The following is a 27,917-nucleotide window of genomic DNA, read 5'->3' on the forward strand; positions in this document are numbered from 1 at the left end:
TTTCATTTCGTTTCACTTCACTTGCCAAATTTGACATTGACAGTAGACCACAGACTACTTTTTTTTTCACGTAAATGAATTAATACTGTTTAAGTTAAATGTTTATACGACTGTACTGAAGTAGCACACGTATAGAAAGTTATCCTAAACTGGAATGGTTTTACATGACAAAAGGAGTCAAAATGACAGCTGATTGACAGAAGTGAACCCTAAGGAAATCCCTTTTTGGGTAAACAAAATTTTGTTTCCCAACCAAAACCAGAAATTGGTATATATAAATTTGCCCCAAAAAAGTGCACTATTTTATACCTACGTCGTTTTAATATAGTTAATCTTGTAGCGAGTTGAATATCGAGCGGTGAATCATCACATCACATCATCTACTGTATTTACGCATAGACAGGTAAACATGTCTCCAAATGTAATTAAGGTCTAATTATATGTAAACTAATAACCATGCGTATTATATTGAACCAAAAATCATAAGGTATCAAAAGATTCAGCCACTTAAATTATCACAAGTGTCGTTCAGTGTTTAAATGACATTGGTAGTCGAGGGCAGGTTCAGCCGAGCAGCTAGCTAGGATGGAGTGGTTGTTCGGGCACCGCATGTCGCCGGATGAGATGCTGCGCAAGAACCAGCGCGCCCTGAACAAGGCGGTGCGCGACCTGGAGCGCGAGCGCGCCAAGATGGAGCAGCAGGAGAAGAAACTCATCAATGACATCAAGAAGTTGGCCAAGGAGGGGCAGATGGTACCTACTCTCCACTTCTTACTACCTACAGTAGTATTTACCCTTTCAGTGATTACCCACCACTCAGAAAATTGTCTTTATTTCCAAAGACCACCAACTCTCTAAAAATAAATATCTATGATGGATTAAAGTCAATAAAATGTTGTTCTGTTTATAATATCACAATCCACATGGTCTTCTCATGCTAATACTAATGAAAATAATTATCACTATTTGTAAATCAAATTTATGTCCCTTTCAAACCTATGATTGTTTATTTGCTACCATAAGTTGAAGTTTAATTAAAATGTACCTAAGAAACCTAAACAATTGAAATGGACCAGTTGGATCCTTAGTTGACTATCATTTTACTCCCTTAGTCACCTTTTACGACATCCATGTAATCCACATAAAATAAAAGCGGCCAAGTGCGAGTCGGACTCGCCCATGAAGGGTTCCGTATTTAGGCGATTTAAGACGTATAAAAAAAAAACTACTTACTAGATCTCGTTCAAACCAATTTTCGGTGGAAGTTTACATGGTAATGTACATCATATATTTTTTTTAGTTTTATCATTCTCTTATTTTAGAAGTTACAGGGGGGGGGACACACATTTTACCACTTTGGAAGTGTCTCTCGCGCAAACTATTCAGTTTAGAAAAAAATGATATTAGAAACCTCAATATCATTTTTGAAGACCTATCCATAGATACCCCACACGTATGGGTTTGAGGAAAAAAAAATTATTGAGTTTCAGTTCGAAGTATGGGGAACCCCAAAAATTTATTGCTTTTTTTCTATTTTCGTGTGAAAATCTTAATGCGGTTCACAGAATACATCTACTTACCAAGTTTCAACAGTATAGTTCTTATAGTTTCGGAGAAAAGTGGCTGTGACATACGGACGGACAGACAGACGGACAGACGGACAGACAGACAGACAGACATGACGAATCTATAAGGGTTCCGTTTTTTGCCATTTGGCTACGGAACCCTAAAAACCGCATCGAAATCGGACTATCTGTTAGAGAGCTACGATGCCTCAGACAGACATTGGCATCAAACATATAACACCCTCACTTTTTTCGTCGAGGGTTAAAATGTATAATTAGATGTTTTTGATGTTGTAAAATGAATGATAATTGTGTGGTGTGTGTCAGGATGCAGTAAAGATAATGGCGAAGGACCTGGTGCGCACGCGGCGGTATGTGCGCAAGTTCATGCTGATGAAGGCCAACATCCAGGCCGTCGGCCTCAAGATCCAGACCCTCAAGTCACAGTCCACGATGGCGCAGGCCATGCGCGGCGTCACAAGGGCCATGGCTACCATGAACCGGCAGTTGAACATGCCGCAGATACAGAAGATTCTGCAGGTTTGTGTGTGTTCTATAACTCATCAAGAGGTAGTGTTTATATTACAGTTTTTGAGATACAGTCCACCGACTTACAAAAAACAATTATAAATTGTTAAATTTGTTACACTTCAGGTAATAAACCATAAAAAACACGTCAATTTCTTTAGTGTTGAGATTCCCTTTTATGTAAAAAATAAATGAAATGTCTAATTTGATACATTTCAGGAGTTTGAGAAGCAGTCAGAGATCATGGACATGAAAGAAGAGATGATGAACGACTCCATCGACGAGGCCATGGAGGGAGACGAGGACGAAGAGGAAAGGTAACTGCAGGTTTATCCTCATTGTTCATTGACAATTCGTAAAACCACATTGCAAAGATATCAAGTACTTTATATTTATATTTTTTGTTTTTATTATGTTATTTGTACTAGCTATGTAAGTTGACATGTAATCACCATTACCAATAAAAAATGAGTATGAGTATGAGAGTATGAGTACACCAAAGAAGGGGCCAAAGGGCAGTTAAGAGTTTCGTTACTGTTGCTGAGGAGTCTAGCTTAATTGGACGTGACCGGCTTTTTACTGTCCGATTCGGCTAAAGCTACATTTCCAGACGACGACCATCAGGCGATTTGTCTGCTCGTTTGCCTCCTATATCATAAAAAAGTAGGTTATTGTCTGACTTAGTACAAGCAATAGCAGTGGCCATAGAGAAAAAAATACATAGAGTGCTCACTCCATACATCAGTTTTAGTACCAAAAAGGCTATTAGCATCTAGCATCGAGTAGCGGAACTATCAGTACTGCTACATCTATTGTCAAATAGCAGTACTGATAGTTCCACTACTCGATGCTAGATGTAGACACTAAAATTAACAGTCTGAACTGATGTATGGAGTGAGCACTCTTGTCTTACTATATTTCTCTATGCAGGGGCTTAACGCGATGTGTTTATTTCCAGTGACGTGGTGGTCGGACAGATCCTGGACGAGCTGGGGCTGCAGCTCACCGACACGCTGTCCGGCCTGCCGCAGGCCACGGGCTCGCTGTCCATATCCGGTGAGTGTCGGCGTTGGCCGCGATAAACTTGTCAGGCTACGGCGAACTGAGGATCCCGTTTTTAGGGTTCCGTAGCCAAATGGCAAAAAACGGAACCCTTATAGATTCGTCATGTCTGTCTGTCTGTCTGTCCGTCTGTCTGTCCGTCCGTATGTCACAGCCACTTTTCTCCGAAACTATAAGAACTATACTGTTGAAACTTGGTAAGTAGATGTAATGTATTCTGTAAACCGCATTAAGATTTTCACACGAAAATAGAAAAAAAACAATAAATTTTTGGGGTTCCCCATACTTCGAACTGAAACTCAAAAATCAAACCCATACGTGTCGGGTATCTATGGATAGGTCTTCAAAAATGATATTGAGGTTTCTAATATAATTTTTTCTAAACTGAATAGTTTGCGCGAGAGACACTTCCAAAGTGGTAAAATGTGTGTGTCCCCCCCCCCTGTAACTTCTAAAATAAGATAATGATAAAACTAAAAAAAATATATGATGTACATTACCATGTAAACTTCCACCGAAAATTGGTTTGAACGAGATCTAGTAAGTAGTTTTTTTTTATACGTCATAAATCGCCTAAATACGGAACCTTTCATGGGCGAGTCCGACTCGCACTTGGCCGCTTTTTCAATTTTCATGTCAGTTAAAAGTGGGTAGCTTCTGATGTTAGATATGTGTCATTGCAGCGAAAACCCCAGCGTCGCCTCAAGCCGTAGCGGGCGGCTCCGGCGGCGGCGGCGGAGCCCCGGACGCCGACGCCGAGCTGCAGGCGCGGCTCGACAACCTGCGCCGCGAGTAGACACTCCTGCAATCACTACGGTATGAGAGAGACGGCGAACACAAGACGGAGACAGCGTGCTACTCGTTTACAGGGTACGCGATTCGTGTAGGGTAGTGAGAGAAAATCTAAGAATAAATATTGTGTTAATTGACCGAAGCGTTAGCGAAGGCCTCCGTTTTAACTTGGGCAAAATGCTTTCGTACGTCCAGATGTTCTACTCTAGAGGTCGCAATTCTCAACAGGTTCTATTTACCGACAGAATGATTAGATAATAGTTATTTTCGATACAAGTGCGAAAAAGAGTAAATTCGAAACGAGTGGCGATAAATTAAGACACGACCGAAGGGAGTGTTTTAAATCGACACGAGTTGCGAATTACCTATTCGCACGTGTATCGAACAACGTTTTACAGTACATATGGCACTTTAAAGTTTCGACACACGCACGAAAAGTGCTATTTTACGCACTAGTACGGAAAAGTAACCACATATGTACTGTAAATATATTTTTTGTCGATCTATGGCGCAAGACTATTGTGAGTTCACTGTGATAATGACTCAATTAACTAAGTATTTTTTACTTTTTCATTTTCTAAGCATATCGCGAGGCCTTCACACGGAGCCCCTAGATAATTAAAATTCACAACGACAATTTTAGAGTAAAGAACAGATTCGTTTATATCGGGCCAATTGCGTTGCAGAAAATTGCAAACATAATAAGAAAGAAAGTTTGTTTTCAAATTTCGCACTAGTCTCACTACCCCATTTGGATTGCTATCTCTGTATAACATGTTTGTGAGCGTGCGCGTGAGACAACTGGTGCGACACCTTTGTAGGTCTATTAAAGAAACTCGCTTTAGCTTTGCACGAATGTACTCGTGTCTACTCATCATTTTAGTGGGATTTTGAATTCCGATCTACAACTATAATCAACAAACAAAAGAAACAGCTATCCGAACATTGTAAAATAGACATTGTAAAATAAGGACTACTTTTAGTGTCAAGGGGTGTAATTATTTTGTTACACCATTAAGACGGGTCTGGCCCACGAGCTCGCCAGTGCCAGTCCCTTCGGGTCAAAAAGTTTAAGAGTGTCTTAGGACACCAAACGAGCCTCAACTCAACCAATAGCTATGAATGTACCCGCTAGTAATGATAAGCTAGCAACTCTGTATAATATGTATACCGCGCGCCGCGGCACGTCGAACGAACGCAATGTTGTTATTATAATAATTAAGTTTATCTACATTTTAATAAATATTTTTGTAATGAACTAGTCTTTTATTAGAACAAAATGAAACGCAGTTTAACCTTCTCCGTTTATTTATATGTATAACACGTACAGATAACATTATAATAAAATATGATTTGCTTAAATAATGTTCTAAAAATTGCACATCCCCTATTCTACGCTTACTCTACGTAAGGAATTCACTTATCACATAAATATAATATACATAATAATAACCATAACCACACGTAATAAATGTACCATGAATGAACCATGGACAGACCATGGACCATATCATTTTTACAGGCAACTTTTTTTGTTTGCATGTATTTTAATTGAGATAAAATTGATCAAAATTACGATTGTTTTAAAATCGGTCGTGAATATAGTTAACATCGATATTACGGCTGAAACAGTCTACTCCAACTACTCGATACTTGGAAACGTGTTTATATTGAAAAACCTACTCCTCTACCGTGAATAGAAAAATACATTTCCAGATATGTTTGTTTAGTTCGCAGATCCACGAGTGAGATTGTTATGATTACGAGACAGTCTATATACTTAGCTTACTACAGTTAGCTTACGTGTAGGGTAGGCGGGTAGGTAACTAGATAGATTTGGCGGCGCCGCCGCCTTGGAAGGGTCGCGGCGGCGCCACGCGCTCCGACACACTACAACACATAGGTACTCTACATTACAGATGTATACATCGGGGAAGGATTGCCAAAAATTTGGATAAGTTCCCGGAATTTTTTGACACTTCCTTAAGGTCAAATTGGGGAACAAGATAAGACCGTCTACAAGTTGTTCGCCATCGCGTCTGTACACGTAGTACCCTTATACTTACGGAAACACGTGAAGCAGAAGGAGCGAAGCGAAGCTCTGCCTTTCTGACTGGCTTACCAACAAAAACATCCGGTCTTCTCCGCATTGACATTATTTCTAATGAAATTTCCCAAAAAAGTTGAGAATAATCCAAATTGTTGTACAGTTTCTGCACGATGCACACCTGTAGTCTACACTCTACGCTACATACACAAAGATTGGGAACAACGAGCTAATACAGAGCTCGTTCATTCAACAGATCACTTTCACGACGGAATCATCCATTTTTCCTACGTTTCGAAAACTTAACAATATCTAATGGATGCACCATTCGCTTCTTGTGCTTTCGAATAGTGTTAACTAACATACAATTGTAATCAAATGCATATAAAGGCTTACCAGTGCCGGTGCCCACACGTTTCAAAAAGTAAGTATCTATAAGAAAATTTTTCCAATTCAACATCTATGAAATTTCAGATAATTGTAATTTTAGCAGCGAATGGGATCCACATTTAAGTTATTTTATTAAGCTAACTCTGCATGACATTTGCAATGACAAAGTGTGGCAAAGTCCTCATGTCAACTTTCTATGAGAATACTTTTATAATGCCACTTTACCATCCTCCACATTGTTAACTGACACTTTGTAAACCTTATTGCGATGGCATAAGGTCCACGATTAATGTTGTTAGTTAGTATAGACTTATACACAAAATATAGCACAGGTAAAGAGGATTAAAACATCCAATAAGAGCCGAGCACATATCACAGACCGGTCGCCGTCCGACACGACGGACGCCTCATCAGCTACCCCACGAACACCATCACCACGGCCTCTCAGTAGATTGGTTATTTTTGCTACAATCATTCGTTCCTTACTTGTATTAATATGGCGCAAGTTCTGTGGTACCGAGCCACTGCTGTCAAATACCATTATCTATTGATTTTAGTAGGTATTTGTTCATAGCGGCAACAGAAATACCTACATCATGTGTGAAAATTTCAACTGTCACGGTTCATGAGATACAACCTGGTGAAAAATAGACGGACAGTGGAGTCTTATAGTAATAGGGCCCCGTCCCGTTTTTACCCTTTGGGTACGGAACCCTAAAAACAATTGATTACAGATAGAGGCGGACGGCAGGCGATCGCTGGCCTCAGGGATTATCTGGTAAAATGTCTCAAAATACGATCGCGAGATTGCGTCTAATGTATAATCTGGCTTCCGAAAGCTTTAAAAATAACCAAGCTACTAATATTAGGGCCGACACCGACAACATACAAGGAAGAGAAGTTTAGTGTGCGACGAGCGGGGGCGGGGGCGGCAGCAGCGCGCTCAGAGCCAGCCCCAGCTGCCCCAGGTAGTACGTGGACATGACCAGCAGCCGGCGGTGCGGCAGCGGCCCGCGGAACAGGGAGTACCCCAGCAGCGCGTCGGAGAGCACGAACAGCAACGCGCCGGCGGGCGCCGCGTACGAGCGCGCGCACGTGCGCGCGGGCAGCGTCCGCAGCGCGCGCCACGCCATACTCACCAGCAGCACCGCGTACAGAGGCACGGCCGCCGCCAGCGCGGGCGGCGGCGGCACCGCGGCGCAGTACGCCGCCGCGCCGGCGTACAGCGCCACGCCGGCGCGGCGCTCGGCCGCCCGCGGGCGGAAGGCGCACATGTAGGCGACGTGCGCGAGCGCGAAGGCCGCCATGCCGGCGGCGAAGTGCTGCTCCCACACCAGCAGAGCGTCGCCCAGGGCCGACAGCGCCAGCCCGAGGGCGATGCGCCGCGCGTAACGCCGTCTGCGAGTGCAAACAACCCATACCGGTTAAACGAAATACTAGTGGCTCTGTGAGCTGTAGACCTCGCGAGCATAGCTTATTGGGACCGTGCACGATGACAGCGCCACACGGCGGTTTGATCGATCAACAATACAAAGATTTTAATTTATTAAAAAAAAAATACGAAGTTTAAGTAAAAAAAGAATACAAAAAGTTATGTCTTACTGGGGATCGAACCCAGACTTTCTGTGTACAAACAAAAAAAGCGATTGTTTACAAAATGCGCCATGATAGTACGAGTACTATCATGCCGAGGCTAAGCTGACGAAATTCGGCTACTCATTCTCGAGTACAAACTAAATATCTAAATACCGCCTAAACCAGCAAATCAATTTTTCTGCATTTTTTGCCATTTACTATGTAAATATGTCTCAAAAAGAAAATACTCTTATGATATCGATACGACTATTTGTTTAACCGCGAGGTATCACAACTCCACCATTTTTGAAAATTTCCAAAAACGGGATCGACAAAATTTTTTTATTTACTCATAGAATCTGGTCACAAAATTTCACAAGAATCGGTTAAGAATTGTGACCTGTAAGAGGAGAACATCCGGACATACAAAAGCAAAATGCCCGAGTCAAAACGTAGACCTTCGCTACGCTTCGGTCAATTATTATCGGCAATGATTGCACCATCCAGTGGCGTAGCGTGAACTAATCTAGCCGTGGGCGAAATCGCATTCGCGAGGCCCATTTCTTTCACTAGTGCCCGAAGGGGCCTCGCGCGAGGCCCCTCTTGGGGCGCGATCACCACTTTTGAACACAGCAATGATATCACGAAAATCGTGGATTCTTTGTCTTCTCTGTTTTGTAAAATCAGCCAAAAAGATAGACTGGTAAGTAACATTAATTTAAATAGTCTAAATCGATTATACCTAAACTAATTTGGAAATACAGCGAAAGGGCCCATCGCAAACCACTTTATTCGTTCATCTATTTGTCTTTTCGCAGTAGGCCTTCTAGCTCCGTTACTTCTTATGCCTTTATGCCACCACACAACTAACAGTTTTTACAAAAAAAGTCAACCTTTTAAACCAGTTCGAACCCGGTTTACTTGCTAATTGATTGCCAATCATCGAAATCATTGTAAACAAGCAATCGACATTATCGATAATCCGAGGCAAACACCAATGAGTTTAATAACCCTCTCATAATCGCTAATCTCTATCGAGATAAGAATGAACTTGACAGTGGCGAGGTCGAGCAGGAGGCGGTCGTCCAAAACAAAGGGAGGTTGCTGCCCTCACGCCCTTTTTTAGGAAACTGTGTAAGTTTGTTAAGTAGCGAATGATATGATAGCATATTCGTAGTAAAACAATAAGCGTTGTTTGTCGATAATTCGATGGAATTATTAGAAATAAGCCTTAAATGCGCAATAATTATACGGATTTATCAAATTGTTGATGTAAAGGGTCTTTGCATCAACAATTTGTTCTGCGATTGCGAGGCCTCAAGGGCTCATTGACAAGTCAAAACATTTACAATGATTCATAATGCGAAACGTATACCAAATAGTGACATATATAAATACTTAATCGTAGCATTTAGCGTTTTTCTACAGTTCTACTAAGTCATTAGAGTTTATCCAGTGTGTATCAACATCCGTTATTATTATCCGTTTATGTTGGCTGCGATCGGTAACAGAGGGGCTACCGCGAAAACCGAATTTCGCAAATTGCGGGCATTTTTCTCTGTCACTCCAATTACGCCTTCGTTGTAGTAAAAGAGAAAGATCCCCGCAATTTGCGAAATTCGGTTTTCGCGGTAGCCCCTCAGACTATTTTTGTGTGGACGCGGCATACTACATCAATTCACACGTTTCACGCCTTGAAGTATAGGTAGGTATAGGTATGTTAACTCATCTCTATCCTGGCTTGAGCCTAGACTCCTACATAGGGCATGCTCCCGGGAATTCCCGGCAATTCCCGGGAATTTTATAGTGTCGAAAGAACCGGTACCGGTACTTCCCGGTTCTCATCAATACGCGTATTTATTCCTATTTCAATAGTAGTTATGTTTTAGTACTTTAGCTCGGGACATTAAATAGCATTTTAATAATGGTGCTATGAAACGGGGGACCCAAATAACCCGACAAACTAACCTAGTAAGGTAGGCATTCTAATGTATGAGTATTACTGACTGGTAAATTGTTTCACCCAGTTTTCTATTTAAATTTTGTTTTTATCTAAAACATCGTTCATTACTTTTATGCCGCTTACATAAGGACTATGATCTATACACCCGGGTGAGTTAAGCTATATCTTTAAACAACTTTTAAATCTTAAGTAGGATCTTACATTCGAATATTCTTCTTCTAGGAAGTTGGTTTTATATGAAAATATTCCGTTCTCAGGTTGAATTTTTAAGTTCTGTATGCCGTGCCGTCATAGTGCCGAGTGCATCGACTACGGCCGTAAACCGTTAAGCCCAGTCCTGGCGGAGACAAAGTGTGCGGTTAATTTCGTAAAATAGGTTGGAACGCTAATTGAAGTTTATTTTTTTCATAAAATAAGTCATTTATTAATACTTATGCAATTATTTAAATGAAAATAAGTCATTCATAAAGATTGTATGCTACCCAATCAATTTCATAAAAAGAATCTTAAGATGCTTTGAGAACCGGGAAGAACCGGGAATCCCGGTTCCAGTCATGCTCAGAACCGGGAAATGAAATTCTTGGTACCGGGACCGGTACTGCATGCCCTACTCCTACAGATTGGTAACAACTATGCAATATGAAGTCAGATTTATATTGGAAGAGATTCTGGGTTTTCCTGTAGGTACATATTACGTGCACTGCATGATTTGTGTGATGAAACTGATGAATGAACACGAATATTTTTTGTCCCTGCATGATGTGAGGAATGCCTAATACCTAACCATTTAGGGAGTTTAGGGTATTATTAATATGATTACACCCGTATCGTACCTATACATGGCCGTAGAAATATAAATAATGCACATTGCTTGCTGTTGCTCCACTTGCCGTGTGCAAGTGTTCAGCGTCACGAACGTACCTGTCATACGGTATAAGTAAACCCTTTAAATTGGCTTATGTAAGCCGGCGACCGGCTACCGGACGCCTTACCTTACCTTGCAAGAAATAGCCGATCTGATATGGAGCTACTTAAGGTACACGATACGAGCTAACGAGGCGAGGCCAGAGGGCCTACCGCGAACCACGTTCGACGTGTTGCCTCCCTGTCACACTTACGTACGAATTTACAAGTGCGGCAGAGAGGCAACACGTCGAACGTGGTTCGCGGTAGGCCCTCAGGAACGCAAGAGGGCGGCTTGATTTCAAACCGATTAGCGATTCGTTTGACGTCACAAGTTAAGAGCCAACAGGAGCTATGATTTAAATATTTTAGGTAAATATACCCGTCTCGCTAAAGGAAGCGTCTCCTAAAACTAGTGCGATAAGGACAAGGCGAAAAATCCTGCGTAAAAATCTCAAAAATCGAGGTTTCGTACTCGACTGTTTCCTCCTCCAAAACTTAACCAATCGTAACCAAATTTGGAAATCTAAATGATTATGACATTATCTGTGTCGGACCGTTTTGCTATTTTGACTAATTGATATCAGTTTTGAATAGCACGCCTCTCATTGCGGCTTAGTCAATTAGGCCATTTTGGCCATTTTTGAAGGGCTCTAGCGCCTTAAAAAGCAAAAATATCAAAAAAAGCAAAACGGTCCGACACAGATATTGACAATATTAATCTGTGTTGAAAAAATCATTGCTCTAGCTTCAAAACCCACGGAGGAAACAGTCGAGTACATTTGTATGGAGAAATGACCACTCCTGTTGGCTCTTAAGACCTGGCGGTCTATTTAGCATGAATTGCGTCGCGCGTAGGTACTTGAAGTCGCGCTAGATACTGTATGGAGTCGAGCGCGAGAACGCAACTCATGCTATATAGCAGGTCTGATGTACAATCGCTCGGCAACTAAGCGGGCGAGAGATTAAAAAGTAGCTAAACATAACTTCATCAAATTGTTAAAAGAGCTTATAGCGTGCGATTCACACCCGCTTACCAATTTGTGCTAAGTGAAGTAGTGACTAAACATTTAATAATACAATTCTATTAACTTGACCTACTTCGTAAAATTGCATGTGAGGAGTCGTGGCACATTTCTCAAGTTATCCGACTGAGTAGATATTTGGCTTGCGTGCCTGTTTTATATAAAATCGGATAAAATAGTACGGCGCGACAAGCAACGCAAAGTATGGAGCTATTGGAGGTATACTATTTATACCTACATAGGTACTAAATATACTAACATAAGTGCCTATCCGGTAGGTATTCGCGTTTCGCCCGATGAACCAACCAACCAACACGCTCGGATGCTTGGGCTTTGGACGTATTACTTGGTATTACTAACTGGGTAACTGGGAATGGGTAGGGTATGTTTATGTTTGTATCATTTAAAGTATGTATCTATGTACCTACTTACATGAGTTACCTACATGTTAGTTTCAATACTACAAAGACGATTTGCTTTGAGATGTCAGGTTTTTGTGGGTCAGATGAGATGGAAAACTGTACCTAATTGGGTTAAAGTTTTGAACTTTATGTTCTTTGTCGTCTTTTTCTAAAGGTTCAGCAGCTGTGGCTTGTATAAAGTGAATAGAAAAGGTATACGCACCTCTCCATATGATGGTCGTCTGCTTGCGGGGGGGCTCCGGGGGGCTGCAGCAGCAGTACGGCCGCGAGCAGGCACAACACCGGCGCGCACTTGGCGGCCGCGGCGCCGGGGCTGGGCGCTCCGCCCGCGGCCAGGAAGTACACGCACACGCACTTGAAGAACGGCACCAGCCCGCCGCCCACGCCTACGCGCTTCATCTACAACCAGGGAACCGGCGTCAACATTGAAATATTGTTTGTCATGGTTTCTATAAGTAGTACAAGCTCAGAGGCGTATACCATATAGACCTATACTTAGAAGCAATGAAAACGGGCCCATCGTCCACGCGAACGGATCGTTTTGATTACTCTCGAGTCTTGAGTGTAGGTATTACGAGTCGAAAATGCACGTCATAGTCGGATCGGATTCATCGTACAGTCAAGTTCAAAGAAGAGTTTGAAGTGTTTTGCTTCTTATTTAGGTATTGTTGGTGTTGCATTTCCATACCTACTCTTACCTCACTGATATTTCAGCAATATTTCTTTCTGGCAAGAAAATTTCGCAAAACTACAATAATAAAATATAGATTTACGCGTACCCCGCAGAACAGAACGTAGTTGTCGAAATAAAATGTTATTTAGTATCAAAAGCAGCAGAACTAAACATGCGCAGCACTCATACATTAAACGCACATGCAGGTTGTACAATGTAAAGTGCCAAAACGTAGACATATTTACCAGCTCACTAAGATTGTTTAAAAAATTCGTTTTTTCTTCTTTAAAATAAAATAAAAAAACACCTGTATGACCACCTAAATTAAGATTTCCTCACATATCTCGTCACACATACTAGTACATATGCATGTCATTTATACGTAGTAATAAGTTTTTATTATAATATTTGTTTACATATAGGAAACTATAAGTCTATTACTAGAAGAAAGTTACTCTATATACTTATCTGTTTTATAAGACTGTTTGTTTCTTAATAAATTAAAAAAAAAAAGCTGCGAATCAGAGCTGCTGTCTGACTGTCTGTGTGTATGTGGGTAATAATGTAGGTAACACGTACATACATAGTGCCCTTAATGGCAGTTCGAGACAGAGTAATAACTGACTGCACAGAAATATGATTCATTCAATTGATTGAACGACATGGAGAGGCAAACTAAAACATAGCTGGGACATGGGTGTGATTGTGGCTTGTCAGTGCACCTACTACTCCTAACATACATGCATCAATGTATGTTATTAGTATATTGCAAGTTAAAAAAACGGACAAGTGCAAGTCAGACTCGCCCACCGAGGGGAGGGTTCCGTACAAAACAGTTTTTTTTAATACCTAAATTTATAGTTTTCGGTTTTTTCCCTGTAAGTACTTGTAGACAATATTACTTGCCACATTGTTCTAGGACCACTATAAATTTTGATTCCCTTGAGAGTGTCGAAATATACGTTTTTCTACTCCAGCACTTAAATGTGTCAATTAAATGACTGACAGTGATATCTAAAGCAATGTCATTTGAATGCTTTGTCTATAGGCTCATAAGATGACTGCTAGCAGTCATCTTATGAGTATAATACAACTGCTTTATTTTTTTTAAAGATACAAGTTCCGATCATCTTGATTGAAAGAGGTATGTTTTCATTTACAATAATAACCCTTTTTTTTTTTAAATAATAACTCTTTTTTTTTTTAAATAATAACTCAATTTTTTTTAAATAATAACTCAGCTCATAATTGGTTCTTAAAATTCTCGGGTCTTTTTTTACAAAACTCGACTACGTCTCGTTTTGTAACTTCGACCCTTGAATTTTAAGAACCCTTATTATATCACTGTTGCATAAACTACTATTTTAGCGGCGCATATTTTTTTTATGTTAACTTACAACTTCAAGGGACTGTAGACCTGAGTATGTATATTTATTTCTTTCTTTCTTTTCTATATGCTTATAATTTCAACTTATTTAGTTTTCACTATTTTAAGTGTGTTGTTAAGGGGCTATTTCAAATTGGGGGGGGGGGTCTGGACATCGGATGATGGTAGCATGACGTAGGAGGAGACGGGGATGATTTTAGAGGGGGGGGGGGGGTTTAAAAATCGTCAAAAATAGAATACGTAAATTATGAACAGCCCCTAACTGTTAATTATTCATTTTCCTATGTGTAATACATATCACGTATTTGAAAACTCTGTAAGTGGTATGTATAAAATAAATAAATAATAAAATTAAAATTAGAGCCTATCCCAATTCTCGGGGTTAGTTTCCCCATGCTCTGGCGAACCGTGGCAACAAGCCGGGATAACTCGAGGAAAATTATTATTCTACTTTCTCATACAAAATTTATAGAATATGTCAGCAACATACAAACATATTAGAAGTCTTGTATTATACCTCCATTACTTTTGACCTATGTGCAAGTATGCAACATACACACATGTGCATGCATTTAGAAACAGAACTTAGTAATCTCTGAAATGAAGCAAAATTTTCAGAAATAATTATTTGCTAAGTCGTAGAAAGCTTGCGTCGCTGATCAGTGCCGCTCTGTCGCTGTACAAGGAAGCTCGCAATAAAAGTTGCTCGGCTCGGCCCAGAGAAGATCGCACTACGAGTGAACCCTTTCTCGACCAACACTTCGTACATTAGTTTACACTACACGTTTATTATTTAAGACCTAAGGCTAACTTTCAAGAGCTGCACGATCAATAGTACTGTGTATACAGATAGCTGCGAGTGCTGCGACTCACCAAATCAGACGGCGAAAACATGGCTCGTGCCTCGAGTAACTCGTTTAGAAGAGTGGCGAAACTGCGCACTGCCGGCGTCGTAGCGCGCCGTCCGCTGGTTAGCGAATAGCGCCTCCCGGCCTCCCCGCGAAGCACCGACACTAAAAATAACAATGTTTGTTGTGATTGATTCTTCCGTTGACACTTGACAGTGCCCTCGGCGGGTGCGCGAACGTTAAGACAACAACGGTTATCCTCCCACGTTGAAAAAATCCTTGATTAATGAAGTTTCGTTAGTTTACGAAGTCATTGCAAATTGGTAGCATAACATGATCACATTCCGATATCTACATACGAAATACGAAACGTCACAATGCTTACCTATAGCTGGTCAACCAAATCTTGTCAGTAAAAAAAGGCGCAAATTTCAAATTTTCTATGGGACGATATCCCTTCGCGCCTACATTTTTAAAATTTGCCGCCTTTTTCTACTGTCAAGATCTGGTTGACCAAGTATATATACTTACTTTACTCTTTGATGCTTACCCCGGCTCACCCCGCCTACACACGTTAACTATACTTGGTCAACCAGATCTTGACAGTAGAAAAAGGCGGCAAATTTGAAAAATGTTGGCGCGAAGGGGGATATCGTCCCATAGAAAATATGAATTTTGCGCCTTTTTTTACTGACAAGATTTGGTTGACCAGCTATATAAATCGTAGCGATTAATCTGTGCAGTCCGATTTGCGCAGTTTTATCTACCGATGTACACACGGTAGATTAAACTGCTGAGTGAGTTAACCAAGAAATATAATTACGCTTGAAATATAGATGGTCAAGCAGATCTTGTCAGTAGAAAAAGGCGGCAAATTTGAAACCCGGCTGTCAGAGCGGGATAGTTTTATGTATTCTACCTAGCTCATCTATAGGATCTTACCATCTAAAAACAAAATTTTATAACAATAGTATTTGGTATTATAAGGCCGAAACTCATGTTTCTTCATTTATTATCAAAGGAGGATGGGCAGATTTCTATGGACACTGGCCTATGAGCCAATAAGAATAAGCGACATACCATTGGAAAGGTTTTTTTATATACTCCATTTTTTTGTATGACGAGACTTGTCAAATCTCTGTTTAAAGAAAACAAATATGACACAAAAAAACATAAGAAAACGAATAAAAAAACTAAAATATCGTGACACCAAATCATCCACAATAACAAAACCTTAATGATCTGTTGATCTGCGACACAGGAACTTAGTACCGAAAAAAACTATACAGTCACGTTTAAACTCACACTACTTTTTGCGGTGATAACTTTTTTCACACAAAGATTTGGGACTATCTGCCATAGTAAAAGTATTAGAACTTAGAATAAGCTATCCAGTGACATATAGCTTGTCCTTATTGGTCATTAGGCCAATTTGCCCACCCTCCTTTGTTTGTTATTTTTTCTGGCACGCTTCGAATTACGCGATTTTTTTGACAGTCAGAGGGCCTACCGCGAACCACGTTCGACGTGTTACCTCCCTGTCACACTTACGTACGAATTTACAAGTGCGACAGAGAGGCAACACGTCGAACGTGGTTCGCGGTAGGCGCTCAGTTATCCATATAAAGGATATAAAGCAAAGAGTATAATATATATAGTTGGTCAAACCAAATAGACAGTAAATAAGAACAAAAAAAAACTATACTTATCCTTTTCTTTTCGGTGCTAGTACTAGTGTAAGACAAAGATAGTATGATTTTCTCTATGTTTGAAATGAGACAGTCCTTTGACAAACTATAAAGTCATCTGCGCTGAGCTGACATTGTCATTGTCAACTGTCAAAAAATCGTCGCCGTCGTTGCTCGTGCTCGGCAGTAGTCGACATCTCATCTCATTAATTTTTATGTTTTAAGGCACAGGCCGATTAATATAGTAGCAATGCCGAAAAAAAAGAAAACGGGGCAGCGCAAGAAGGCGGAGAAGCAGAAGCAACGGCAGAAAGAGATCCGCAACGCGCGCGGCCATGTCGACCTGGCGCAGCACCCCTGTAACGGGCCCATGGAGTGCGATAAGTGCCAGAAGTGAGCATGATACTTTTCTATTGTGCTAGTTTGTTGATGAACGATGAAACAATCACTCTTACCATTCTTTATTTCTCGTAAGCTGAAGTGCTGAGCTTTTTGCAGAAAGCAGAAGAGTCGCGCATTCTGCTACTTCTGTGCGGCAGTACAGCGGCTGCCGGTGTGCGCGCACTGCGGCAAGGGCAAGTGCATGGCCAAGTCGGGCGACTGCGTCGTCCGGCACCCTGGGGTCTATGTCACAGGCCTCGCCATGGTGGTCTGTATGCTGTCGATCTATTCTTAAAACTGTCAAACAAAGAATTTTTGAGTATTTATAAAATATTTAGTACTTTTATTTACTGCATATTGTGTTTGTTCTGTGTTAAGTATAAGTTTTTGGCTGAAATTCAATTTTTGGTACAAGCTTTTATCGCTGACTGTATTTTTCTTTCCACAGTCAACTAACACTCATTGTGACAATTCTAAAAACCCAATCTCCTGTCTCCATCATAAGATCTCGATGGTACCATAATATTGCATTGTCACCCTTACATACATATGCAAATTTTCGGCTTCATCAGAAACCAGGAAGTGGGTCAAATTTCACTTGCAAGATTCGACCCGTACAAACATAATTACATAATAATCATAATCATAATCATAATCATGGCATTTATTCGTGATAAACTATAACATACACAAGTACACAACAAACAGAGAAAATTAAACATAATATAAATACATAGTTTACCACGAAATGGTCCCGCCTCAGCATAATGCTAACCCAGAAGTTAGCGCTGATCTTCCGGCGAGGCCATTTGTGGGTCACGAAACGAAAACGCAGCTGTACGACACGGCCCCATCATAAAACCGAATGCGCCTAATACATAGGTCCCTAGAATGCAAGTAAATAAAAGCTTGTAAAATTGTGTTATTTTTTACCCAGAATCATACCCTAACACTTGTGACCAATGCTTCCATTTGATTAACGTTAATATGGCTATAATTAGCATCATTATCTAATGGATGCTAGGAATGCATACATAACATACATTATCACCTTGCTTGAGAAACTGTTGCAATGGAATATCCATATTTCAGGGTGCAATCTGCGACTTCTGTGAGGCGTGGGTGTGCCACGGGCGCAAGTGCCTCACGGCCCACGCCTGCACCTGCCCGTTGACTGACGCAGTCTGTCTTGAGTGTGAGCGAGGTAAGACATTATTCTCTTAACACTGTCCGTGCCCTATATATGTGTCACGGCAAGCCTCTATTTCCAAATAAGGTTAACAATAAAGAGTGGGACAGTGCATGTGTTAAAATATTCTTATAGAAACATCCTGTGTTTACATATAGAACAAGTTCAGAAATGCTCATGGAACATTTTACTCCATTAGACATCCCAGTAAACAGTATTATTTTTAATACCACAATATTACATATCTAGTCCAGTACATGGTACATGCCATGAATGGATGGATCTGGTAACTTTGGTTGTGGTATGTTGCAGGCGTGTGGGAGCACGGCGGGCGCGTGTTCCGCTGCTGCTTCTGCGAGGGCTTCCTGTGCGAGGACGACCAGTTCGAGCACCAGGCCTCCTGCCAGGTCCTCGAGGCCGAGACCTACAAGTGTCAGTACATCCAGACACTTTATAAATAAACCTTTTGATCGATTGATGCCGTATGCTGGGGGTAGCTTCACATTGTAAGAGAAGGCAATATTTGTTTTACACGTGAACTTGGTTGCACAGAGTGTATGGCGTATTAGACTAAGGGTCTATACAGACGAACTGCAATTTGTATGGGATGGGAACTGCACGTCAACTACAAGTCGGGTTGCAGTCTGTCTAGTATCTGCGTCGGTTCATTTATTATTATAAACTGAAATAAATGTCATATACTAAGAAAAACTGACCAAGGCCTCCAGTGCCCGAGGCCGGAATCGAACCAGCATCCTCTGCTATCGCGGCAGGTGCCTGTGCTATTCGGCCACCGGGCCTGTCCTGTGGCATAGATCGAATTTTTTCAAGTATATGCACTTCTTACTAAAGGCTATATATATAGAAGGTCTAGCCATACTGGCCACCTGTAAGGTAGAACAGTATGGTTCGACCTTCTAACTGGATTATCTCGGGTGATACCGAGCTAGGGAGAGGGATGGCGCTGCCGATCAATACTATTAGAAGTATTAGAACAAATTAAAATATATAATATTTAAAAATTTCGCGTTTCGAACACATATTAACTCATTTATATAGACGGGTCTATCGCGAAATTTATTTTATTAACTTTATATACCGACGTTTTATACACTTTTCGTCGGTTAGTTGCGAAAATGTGAAATCTCAAATCGCATAGGCCAAAAATGATGAATATGATGTCGGTGTGACAGGTCAATCGTGCAACCGGCTGGGGCAGTACTCGTGCCTGCGCTGCAAGACGTGCTTCTGCGACGAGCACGTGCGCCGCCGCGGCGCCGCGCCCAAGAAGGGTCCCCCGCCCTGCCCCAAGTGCGCCTACCCCACGCAGCTCACCGCCGACCTCAGCATGTCCAGTCAGTACCTGTACCTGTACCTGCACCTACCTAAAGCTTTGGATTCCTCCGAAAGCGGTGCCGTCATATAGCGGCCGCAAAAGACGGCCGTCTTTACGGTGACGACATGTGGAAAGTACCACGGCGTCATGACACACCGTCAGCCACCAAGGTCAAAGCGGCAAATTTGAAAAATGTTGGCGCGAAGGGATATCGTCCCGTAGAAAATTTGAATTTCGCGCCTTTTTCTACTGACAAGATTTGCTTGACCATTTATAATTTACTTGGAGGATGAAATATCATCAGAAGAGGAAAATAATCGTAGTACGGAAGGATTTATTCAAATCTCGTCGTCTTCAAAATGGCGTCACCGCTATCTAATAAAACGTTCACGAAACTATCGACACCGTCATGGCGGCCGTCATCTTTTGACAATCAACGCCGTCTAGGAAACCGCGCCATCTTGTCTACATAGACAACGTTGTAGTGACGTCATTCACCGTTATATAGCGGCCGTCATATGACGGCACCGTCTTCGGAGGAATCCAAAGCTTAACCTAGCTACTTCACTTTCATACTTGCTCTATTCCACAGTAGATGGCGCCGTTCTGTTCTGGCTGCCGCTAGCACTATTAAGAATTTTCAACATGCTTTTCGATGATGGAAACCATTAGGAGAAAATTGGAGTAATCGCAATAAAGATCAAGGGCTAGCTTCCGTCCGGGTTGGAAGGTCAGACGGCAGTCGCTTTCGTAAAACTAGTGCTTATGAGAATTCTTGGCAGCGAAATGCCGCGACAACGCTAGGTAGGATGATGATAACATGCAGTACGTTTGTGTCGCAGCTCGCTCACACCGCTACGGACGCCAGGGCACGGCGGCCGACGACGACGGCTACGGCGGCTACTCGGGCTACGGCCAGCCTGCGGGTACGTACGCTACGAGAACTACTCGTCTCGTGTTCCACTTACATTCATCTTTAAGAGCCAGCAGGAGTGGTCATTTCTCCATACAAACGTACTTGACTGTTTCCTCCGTGGGTTTTGAAGTTAGAGCAATGATTTTTTCAACACAGATTAATATTGTCAATATCTGTGTCGGACCGTTTTGCTTTTTTTGATATTTTTGTTTTTTAAGGCGCTAGAGCCCTTCAAATATGGCCAAAATGGCCTAATTGACTATGCCGCAATGAGAGGCGTGCGATTCAAAACTGATATCAATTAGTCAAAAAAGCAAAACGGTCCGACACAGATAATGTCATTATTATTTAGATTTCCAAATTTGGTTACGATTGGTTAAGTTTTGGAGGAGGTAACAGTCGAGTACGAAACCTCGATTTTTGAGATTTTTACGCAGGATTTTTCGCCTTGTCCTTATCGCACTAGTTTTAGGAGCCGCTTCCGTTAGCGAGACGGGTATATTTACCTAAAATATTTAAATCTTAGCTCCTGTTGGCTCTTAAATACTCGGGCTACCGTAAAAGTATAAAACGCGGTGGGCAAAGTTTTATACTTTCACGGTATACAATGTTGTTCACTCTGTAACTGGTTTGACTTTAATTTCCATTTCCAGGCGGCTACGGCGGCGGCTCGGGCGACGACTACGACTCGGAGTCGGACGACGACGACGACGACGATGACGACGACGACGACGAGGAGGAGTCGGAGGAGGAGGAGGCGGCGGCGGCAACCGCGGCCGCCGACAAAACATAACTGCAATACTTATATAAATATACTTATTTTATGCTATATTATAACGGGTTTTATTTCTTGTGTTCTCCACACTATTTAAGTTTTAAGATTTACCTCCGACGTTTCGAGGATGGCGTTGTCCCGGTCTCGGAGAAGACTGACTAAAGATGACTAGAGATGTTACTCTGTCGATACACAATATTAACGATATTCGATTTATTAACTGCCTATATTCGTTCCCGCTCACATTTACTAATGACTAGATTCCATGTGAATGAGATCCTAATAAGAGATATTTCTTTCTCGCTCTCACTTGTGGATGCGGCACACCAAGAATGTCGCGGTGCGGTACGGTAGTCTGTTAAGGCTTTAATGTGGCATGGTAGAATTAAGAAGTTTAATTTTGAACGCAGTAGTAGAATTCTGACCTGATTGTTAGTGTGGCAACACCGTCAAAGTCCATTTGACCAGTGTTGCCAGATGGTCACAAAAGTCACATTTTTCGTGACTTTTCGCCTTCTCGTGTGACATGTGCGTGACTTATGATTTTGGGGCAATTTTTGTGACTTTTGAAGATAGTCGATTTTTGGACAAGTTTAGTTTTGCAATTCGTATTATTTAGGAATGCTCCCAACCAAGCTTACTAAGCCCTTTAAATTTGACACTGCACTGACCCTTGACGATACATCAACAATCATGTTTATCACTAGGTCTTATCATAGTCATGGCAAAATGAGATTTGTTACCTTGACGTGACGGTGTTATATAGTTTGATAAGAGTTTTTTTTAGTGTAATGAATCATTAGTAATGATTCATTTCTTTTAGTCTGTATCTATACTACTCATTGTACTACATCAGTTATTGTGAGATTTTTGAGCGCTCTAAAACCATTAATTTTAGCCGGGGGTAAATTATTTACGCATATACTTTTTTATTTTCTTTTGATTAAAGATTCGCAGACAGGGAAATCGACACCACACTCGCGTTCGCGCTTTCACACCGCGATTCACGCACATAGTCTGGAGGGGGCTTAAACAGTGTAAACTTTAAAATTTTTCTCTCGCACTGACTGACTGTGAATTGTATCTTGTTAGTAGTTTGTGGACTCATGTAGTCTGGGTTAAGTTTGGTAGATTAAGGCGTGTCCAGACGAAGAACATCCCCCGCCAATCCGACCAAACTATCCGATCAAACCAGGACGCGCGGACGCAAACACCAATTTGGCCAGTTTTATCAATTTAAATTTTATGGTGATATTTGACCGCTGTTAATTAAAAAATGCCCCTAACCGCGAAAACTAGCGTCACAAATTGGTATTCTTGCGTCCGTACCCCATTATATCGGTACTATCGGTCATAATCGGCGAGCCAAATTGGCGTTTGCGTCCGCACGTCCCGACCCAATCGGACAATTCAATCAGACCGTCGAAAAATTTTCCTCGTCTGGACAGGCCTAAACTATAGTCTGTCAAGCCATTTCATTAAGTAGAAAAAAGCGTCAAATTTAAAAAATTCATCCCAAAGAGAATTTAATTTCGCGCCCTCTTCCACTGACAAAGTTATTTGACTGACTTTATAATAACTTATTATGGTAATTTTTTTTTCGTTTTCAACAAGAAAAAAATCAAGAAATAAAAAAAGGAACTTACAATTCATGAAATCGATCACATAAAATCATATAACGTTAGTAGAATTTTTGTGTAATATATTATTTTCGAAATTTCTTCTATTAAAATCGATTTACCAACCCATACTATAAAAAGCGGCCAAGTGCGAGTCGGACTCGCCCATGAAGGGTTCCGTATTTAGGTGATTTATGACGTATTAAAAAAAAACTACTTACTAGATCTCGTTCAAACCAATTTTCGGTGGAAGTTTACATGGTAATGTACATCATATATTTTTTTTAGTTTTATCATTCTGTTATTTTAGAAGTTACAGGGGGGACACACACATTTTACCACTTTGGAAGTGTCTCTCGCGCAAACTATTCAGTTTAGAAAAAAAATGATATTAGAATCCTCAATATCATTTTTGAAGACCTATCCATAGATACCCCACACGTATGGGTTTGATGAAAAAAAAAATTTTGAGTTTCAGTTCTATGGGGAACCCCAAAAATTTATTGTTTTTTTTCTATTTTTGTGTGATAATCTTAATGCGGTTCACAGAATACATCTACTTACCAAGTTTCAGCAGTATAGTTCTTATAGTTTCGGAGAAAAGTGACTGTGACATACGGACGGACAGACAGACAGATATGACGAATCTACAAGGGTTCCGTTTTTTGCCATTTGGCTACGGAACCCTAAAAATGTGACTTAAGCAGCAAAAACGTGACTTTTAGGGAAACGAAACGTAACTTATGACTCCAGAGCCCTGGCAACACTGCATTTGACAGATACGCAGCTATTTATCGAAAAATATTGTTCCTGAATTTATATGAATTTTGATATTCTATATTGTAGTGTTCGTGTTAGTGTCGTCATCATATCGACGTGATTCCGTCCTATTGTGTTAGTGTCGAAGCGCGATGTCGGGTCGCGCGGGCGCGCGGTGAAAGTGCAGTGCGAGTGTGGACGCGAAGGAGTGTTACTTGTGTCGGGAGAACAGCATCAGCATGGGCGTGGGTCTGGTGCCGCTGGAGTTCACGGAGTGCCTGGCGGACAGCCCGCACTTCCGCGAGAACCTGCTGCGCCACGAGAAGGAGCTGGACCGGACCTCGCAGCAGGTCAAGCGCCTCATCAAGGAGGTCAAGGATGTGGTCCATGCCGCCAAGCGTGAGTACCTGGTGTACATCTAGCTGCCACGTCCCTCCCTCCCTAGTCGCCCTTACATCACAAGGGTTAGGTATGCCGCACTATGGCTTAGTTTAGTCCTAGAAGCATCTTACATCTCATACTCTGTGAATTTATTGTTTAATAAAAACAAAAACAAAAGCTAGTTCAAAAATAATGGCAATAAGATGGTCTAATGTTGCCTCATAGCTACTTGATATCTTTAGTTCTGTATTTACTGCTGAGCAATGTACAGTAACTTGCTTATCAAAATGACAATAAGATTAGTTATTAGCTTTATTGAGGACATTGAACAGACATTATTAGTCACGGCCCACCAAACAGGCATTGTTTGATATCGGGTTACGTTATCATACATCATGGCCTAAGCTTGTCCTGAAATAAATAATTTATATTATTAATTTTATTTTTTAACAAGCAGAAACGTCTGCAAACAATGTAATTAACTTCTGAACTACGGCCTCTGGATCAATACTCCAGCACTCTGCCATCTGAGCCACCGGGACCTCATCCATAGCCAGCAAATCAAGCTCACCCAAGACAGTAATTTTTCCACTTTTTAATACATTTATATTATTATCACTACATTTATAATAAATAAAGGAATCTATTTGTAATATCTGCAAAAAATTTAATACAAATTGTCCTACATTGTCAACAAAAAGGTGTTGGCATTGACTAGTAACTTTCTTAGAAATTCTCACTCAAGCTTGCTTGTTGTGTGTTCATACGAAATAGTAAATACACAAAAGGACATTATTATATTGCCGCTTTAACTTTCCTCATTCTGAATGAGGATTGTGTTGATTAAAAATTTTGCGTATTTATGTGAGTTAAAGTTTTCCTGTAGTATATTGATCAACAACAGGATAAAGTAACCATACACAAGCCATTTGACTCAGTGTTTTAATAGAATTGAGCACCTCATTGAGCACACTGTGACGGAGGCTGCCCTGCCCTGCCCTGCCCTTGACTGTGCTCCGCTGGCTGCATGCCGTATTGTCTGCACTACACATGCAAACCATTGTTATTGCTATCATTCTCCATAAAATTGCCTTCAACATTCATCATAACAAACATAGTTTAAAAATATTTAGTCTTAAATTAATTTGAACCCTTCTGTTGCCTAACTGCGTATTTCTAAGATATGAAAGTTGTGTTGAAATCATCACAAAATTTGTTTCTGCCAAGAATTGTTATTTGTGAGTGGAAAAATAACTGTAACATTTTCAAATCCAATAACCAGCACTTGACAAGATTCTGGATTAAATGGTGCTAAACATTGTTAATTGTGTAGCGCAGTTGAGTAAGCATGCAAGCCATGCCAGGCATGTCCTAATGACAACATTTGTAGCATGAGCAACTTTCCTAATGAGTGCATGCAGCGTCGTAAACTAGCGCCGTGACACGCCACTTGACAAAAGCCGCTATTAAACAACTGCTGTATAACTGTACTTTACAACTTTCTGCCCAAGAATGTTTACTAACATTTTCTACAACATTGAATACTGATAATTGCATAATTGAGGTAGATAAATGTTATCAATTGTAAAGGTGCAATCTTATCTATAACATATGTGGAATTAATCAATTTACCAACAGCTACACAATTTCTTCTTTCAGGTGATTTTGTAATCAGTATACCTATCAAGGTCATTGTAACTTATTGACTGGATTTTTTAAAATTATTCCTTACAAAACTTTTTTGCAGGAACTATTGACATTGCATTATATTAACCAAGGTGTTTTCTATGATATTCAGGCCAAAACTGCCATAATAGTTTACGTAAGTAGTTGTCCAGAGGGCCTACTGTGAATTTAGATTTAAATTCATATTTAAATTTACTTTTATCGTAACTTGTGAATGTGCTGGCAATTGTACCTATTGTTCAGAACGTCTCAAGTATGAACTTGACTACATTAAGTAGTACAGTATTGCCTCGGATTCATTGTGTGGTTCTGGTGTGCAGGCGATGAGTAATGGCCGCCATTTGCCAGCTTTTTGTTATCTCACAAGTACACTAAGTAGGTGTCGCGAGTAGGCTCCGTGACATCGTCGAAACCGATCCATCGTGATCTTTATTGCAACGACCTAAGGCCCACCGCTGATCTGTCAAGTGTTGCTGTTAGTAACATTGACGGCACAGTTATTTGATCGATCGTGAATCGTATTGCCGAGAAGTAAGGTCGACCTATATAGTTCATTTTTTTTGCATTAGAAAGAACTTGAAAGAAGGTAAGCGATTTTGACATGTCTTTTAATTGAAAAACACTTTTTAAAAATCAATAATTATTACTTATGAAAGCAGAAGACTATAAAACATCGTATTAGATTCATAATTGTTACATATTTACCGTAACTTATTTTTAAAATGTGTTTTTCAATTAAAAGACACATCAAGATTGTTTACCAAATTTCTAATGCTAAAAAAAACGAAGTATAGCCAGTAAAGGTTTTTGTTGTTAGCAACTACTCGCGCGGCGTGGGCCGTGGCTCGTCGATGACCGAGGCTGAGTCAGTCTTTAACGTTATCGTCTGTTATCAGCGCGGCACCCGTAGACTCAGAGTAGAAAGAGGGATGGGGTAGTAATGGCTGGCGAGCATGTATGGAAGTGCCCGGTTTTCGTTGAATTCGTCGCGTACAATCGCGTAAGTTCAGACTTGATTGCTCACTGCTCAGCCTCACAGCTCACAGCCACAACTCACTCGCCTCAGCCTTAACGTTATCACGTTGATATCACTTATCGGCGCCTGGTCGAAACGTATACCTCTGTGACTCCAAGTCCAGGCCAAGCCAGTAATTCCATGCGCTCATTGGACACCTTGAATTCTGTTAATAAGCGGACTACACACAAGCAAGACATAAGCAATACAAGTACCTGCAGTCGTGTAAAATATGGGTCTACTCATATATTTAAAAATATGTCCCTTAGCTCTTAGGTCAGCGAATTAAGAACTATGAGACATATTTTTGAGTAAGTTGTATATACCCATATTTTTTACATTTGAGTGTACATTAAATTGCACGTACCTTTACGTCGCGTGTACGGTGGGTTTCTCTGGCGCGGCCGCCGATCGCCGCATCATTTCCGATGAGTAGCCAATCAGCACACGACGTGCTAACTGCAATTTCGCCGATTGAGACATATTTACTACACATTCATGTCCTAGGCTAGTAACACAGTAAATTTATACATTTAGCGTTTGCGTCAAATCCGGTAGTTCTGATTTTTTGCAGACTTGTTTATGATGTTGGCCCAATTAATAATCCAAGTTTGTGACCTCGAGCGCCGAACGCAACTTTGTCAAAAGTCGAAAAAACCGCAAAAAATCGGTTTTCTTTTAGATTTTGGCGATTATAACCCTAAAAGACTAGTTTTTGATAGTAATTTTTCAGGGCGTTTTTAAAGAAGACTAAATTTGCTACAATACGACACTAGAATAATCTCTGTAGATTGAATAGTTTCCGAGGAGGAAGCCTTTCAAAAATTTTAATTTTTTTGAAATTGAATTCGTAGGCCAAGTGAGTGCTGTGAGTATGCACTTTTGTCTCAGGCGATGCCGCTTGGCACGATTGTTCCTAAGGTCTAATAAAGCTGATTTGGCCCGGTAGCCACGAGATCGTACCGTGCCTACCCCCCAAAAAGGCAGGAGAA

At 40.9% G+C, this 27,917-nt stretch overlaps 4 protein-coding genes across 4 annotated transcripts in view; 3 read left to right on the plus strand and 1 right to left on the minus strand.

The window, feature by feature from the left end:
• Positions 1 to 327: 327 nt before the first annotated feature.
• LOC134654480 (charged multivesicular body protein 2a) lies at positions 328 to 3,951 on the plus strand. The gene is made up of 6 exons (XM_063509921.1): positions 328 to 421; positions 585 to 753; positions 1,893 to 2,105; positions 2,313 to 2,410; positions 3,052 to 3,155; positions 3,839 to 3,951. Coding segments are annotated over exons 1-6 (699 nt in total). The 5' UTR covers positions 328 to 419.
• Positions 3,952 to 7,210: 3,259 nt separating this feature from the next.
• On the minus strand, positions 7,211 to 15,399 carry LOC134654686 (lysoplasmalogenase TMEM86A). The gene is made up of 5 exons (XM_063510164.1): positions 15,206 to 15,399; positions 12,526 to 12,671; positions 11,017 to 11,023; positions 10,844 to 10,866; positions 7,211 to 7,782 (listed from the first exon to the last, which is right to left on the minus strand). The coding sequence occupies exons 1-5, from the start codon at positions 15,224 to 15,226 to the stop codon at positions 7,287 to 7,289; spliced, it is 693 nt and encodes a 230-aa protein (XP_063366234.1). The 5' UTR covers positions 15,227 to 15,399; the 3' UTR covers positions 7,211 to 7,286.
• Positions 15,400 to 17,100: 1,701 nt separating this feature from the next.
• LOC134654655 (zinc finger protein 330 homolog) lies at positions 17,101 to 21,507 on the plus strand. Its single transcript, XM_063510126.1, has 7 exons — positions 17,101 to 17,261; positions 17,367 to 17,517; positions 18,342 to 18,453; positions 18,751 to 18,870; positions 19,632 to 19,793; positions 20,617 to 20,700; positions 21,344 to 21,507. The coding sequence occupies exons 1-7, from the start codon at positions 17,119 to 17,121 to the stop codon at positions 21,481 to 21,483; spliced, it is 912 nt and encodes a 303-aa protein (XP_063366196.1). The 5' UTR covers positions 17,101 to 17,118; the 3' UTR covers positions 21,484 to 21,507.
• Positions 21,508 to 21,831: 324 nt separating this feature from the next.
• Positions 21,832 to 27,917, plus strand: part of LOC134654481 (rho GTPase-activating protein 26) — a 63,951-nt gene continuing 57,865 nt past the window's right edge. Inside the window, exons 1-2 of the mRNA XM_063509923.1 lie at positions 21,832 to 21,932; positions 23,864 to 24,242. Coding sequence (XP_063365993.1) covers positions 24,083 to 24,242 — 160 coding nt within the window. The 5' untranslated portion in view covers positions 21,832 to 21,932; positions 23,864 to 24,082. The remainder of the gene's footprint in view (positions 21,933 to 23,863; positions 24,243 to 27,917) is intronic.

The sequence above is a fragment of the Cydia amplana genome, chromosome 15 (assembly GCF_948474715.1).
Source record: "Cydia amplana chromosome 15, ilCydAmpl1.1, whole genome shotgun sequence".
NCBI classification, from domain to species: domain Eukaryota; kingdom Metazoa; phylum Arthropoda; class Insecta; order Lepidoptera; family Tortricidae; genus Cydia; species Cydia amplana.

What these genes read in the sequence shown, in the direction of transcription:
- LOC134654480 (XM_063509921.1), top strand. An exon ending in TGGCCAAGGAGGGGCAGATG is followed by an intron (nt 754 to 1,892) that starts GTACCTACTCTC and finishes GGTGTGTGTCAG; the next exon opens with GATGCAGTAAAGATAATGGC. An exon ending in GACGAGGACGAAGAGGAAAG is followed by an intron (nt 2,411 to 3,051) that starts GTAACTGCAGGT and finishes GTTTATTTCCAG; the next exon opens with TGACGTGGTGGTCGGACAGA.
- LOC134654686 (XM_063510164.1), bottom strand. Translation starts at nt 15,226, where the DNA reads ATGTTTTCGCCGTCTGATTTG. An exon ending in TGTTTTCGCCGTCTGATTTG is followed by an intron (nt 12,672 to 15,205) that starts GTGAGTCGCAGC and finishes CCCTGGTTGTAG; the next exon opens with ATGAAGCGCGTAGGCGTGGG. An exon ending in TTACTTATACCGTATGACAG is followed by an intron (nt 7,783 to 10,843) that starts GTACGTTCGTGA and finishes TTGCACTCGCAG; the next exon opens with ACGGCGTTACGCGCGGCGCA.
- LOC134654655 (XM_063510126.1), top strand. Translation starts at nt 17,119, where the DNA reads ATGCCGAAAAAAAAGAAAACGGGGCAGCGCAAGAAGGCGGAGAAGCAG. An exon ending in GAGTGCGATAAGTGCCAGAA is followed by an intron (nt 17,262 to 17,366) that starts GTGAGCATGATA and finishes AGCTTTTTGCAG; the next exon opens with AAAGCAGAAGAGTCGCGCAT. An exon ending in CTGTCTTGAGTGTGAGCGAG is followed by an intron (nt 18,454 to 18,750) that starts GTAAGACATTAT and finishes GGTATGTTGCAG; the next exon opens with GCGTGTGGGAGCACGGCGGG.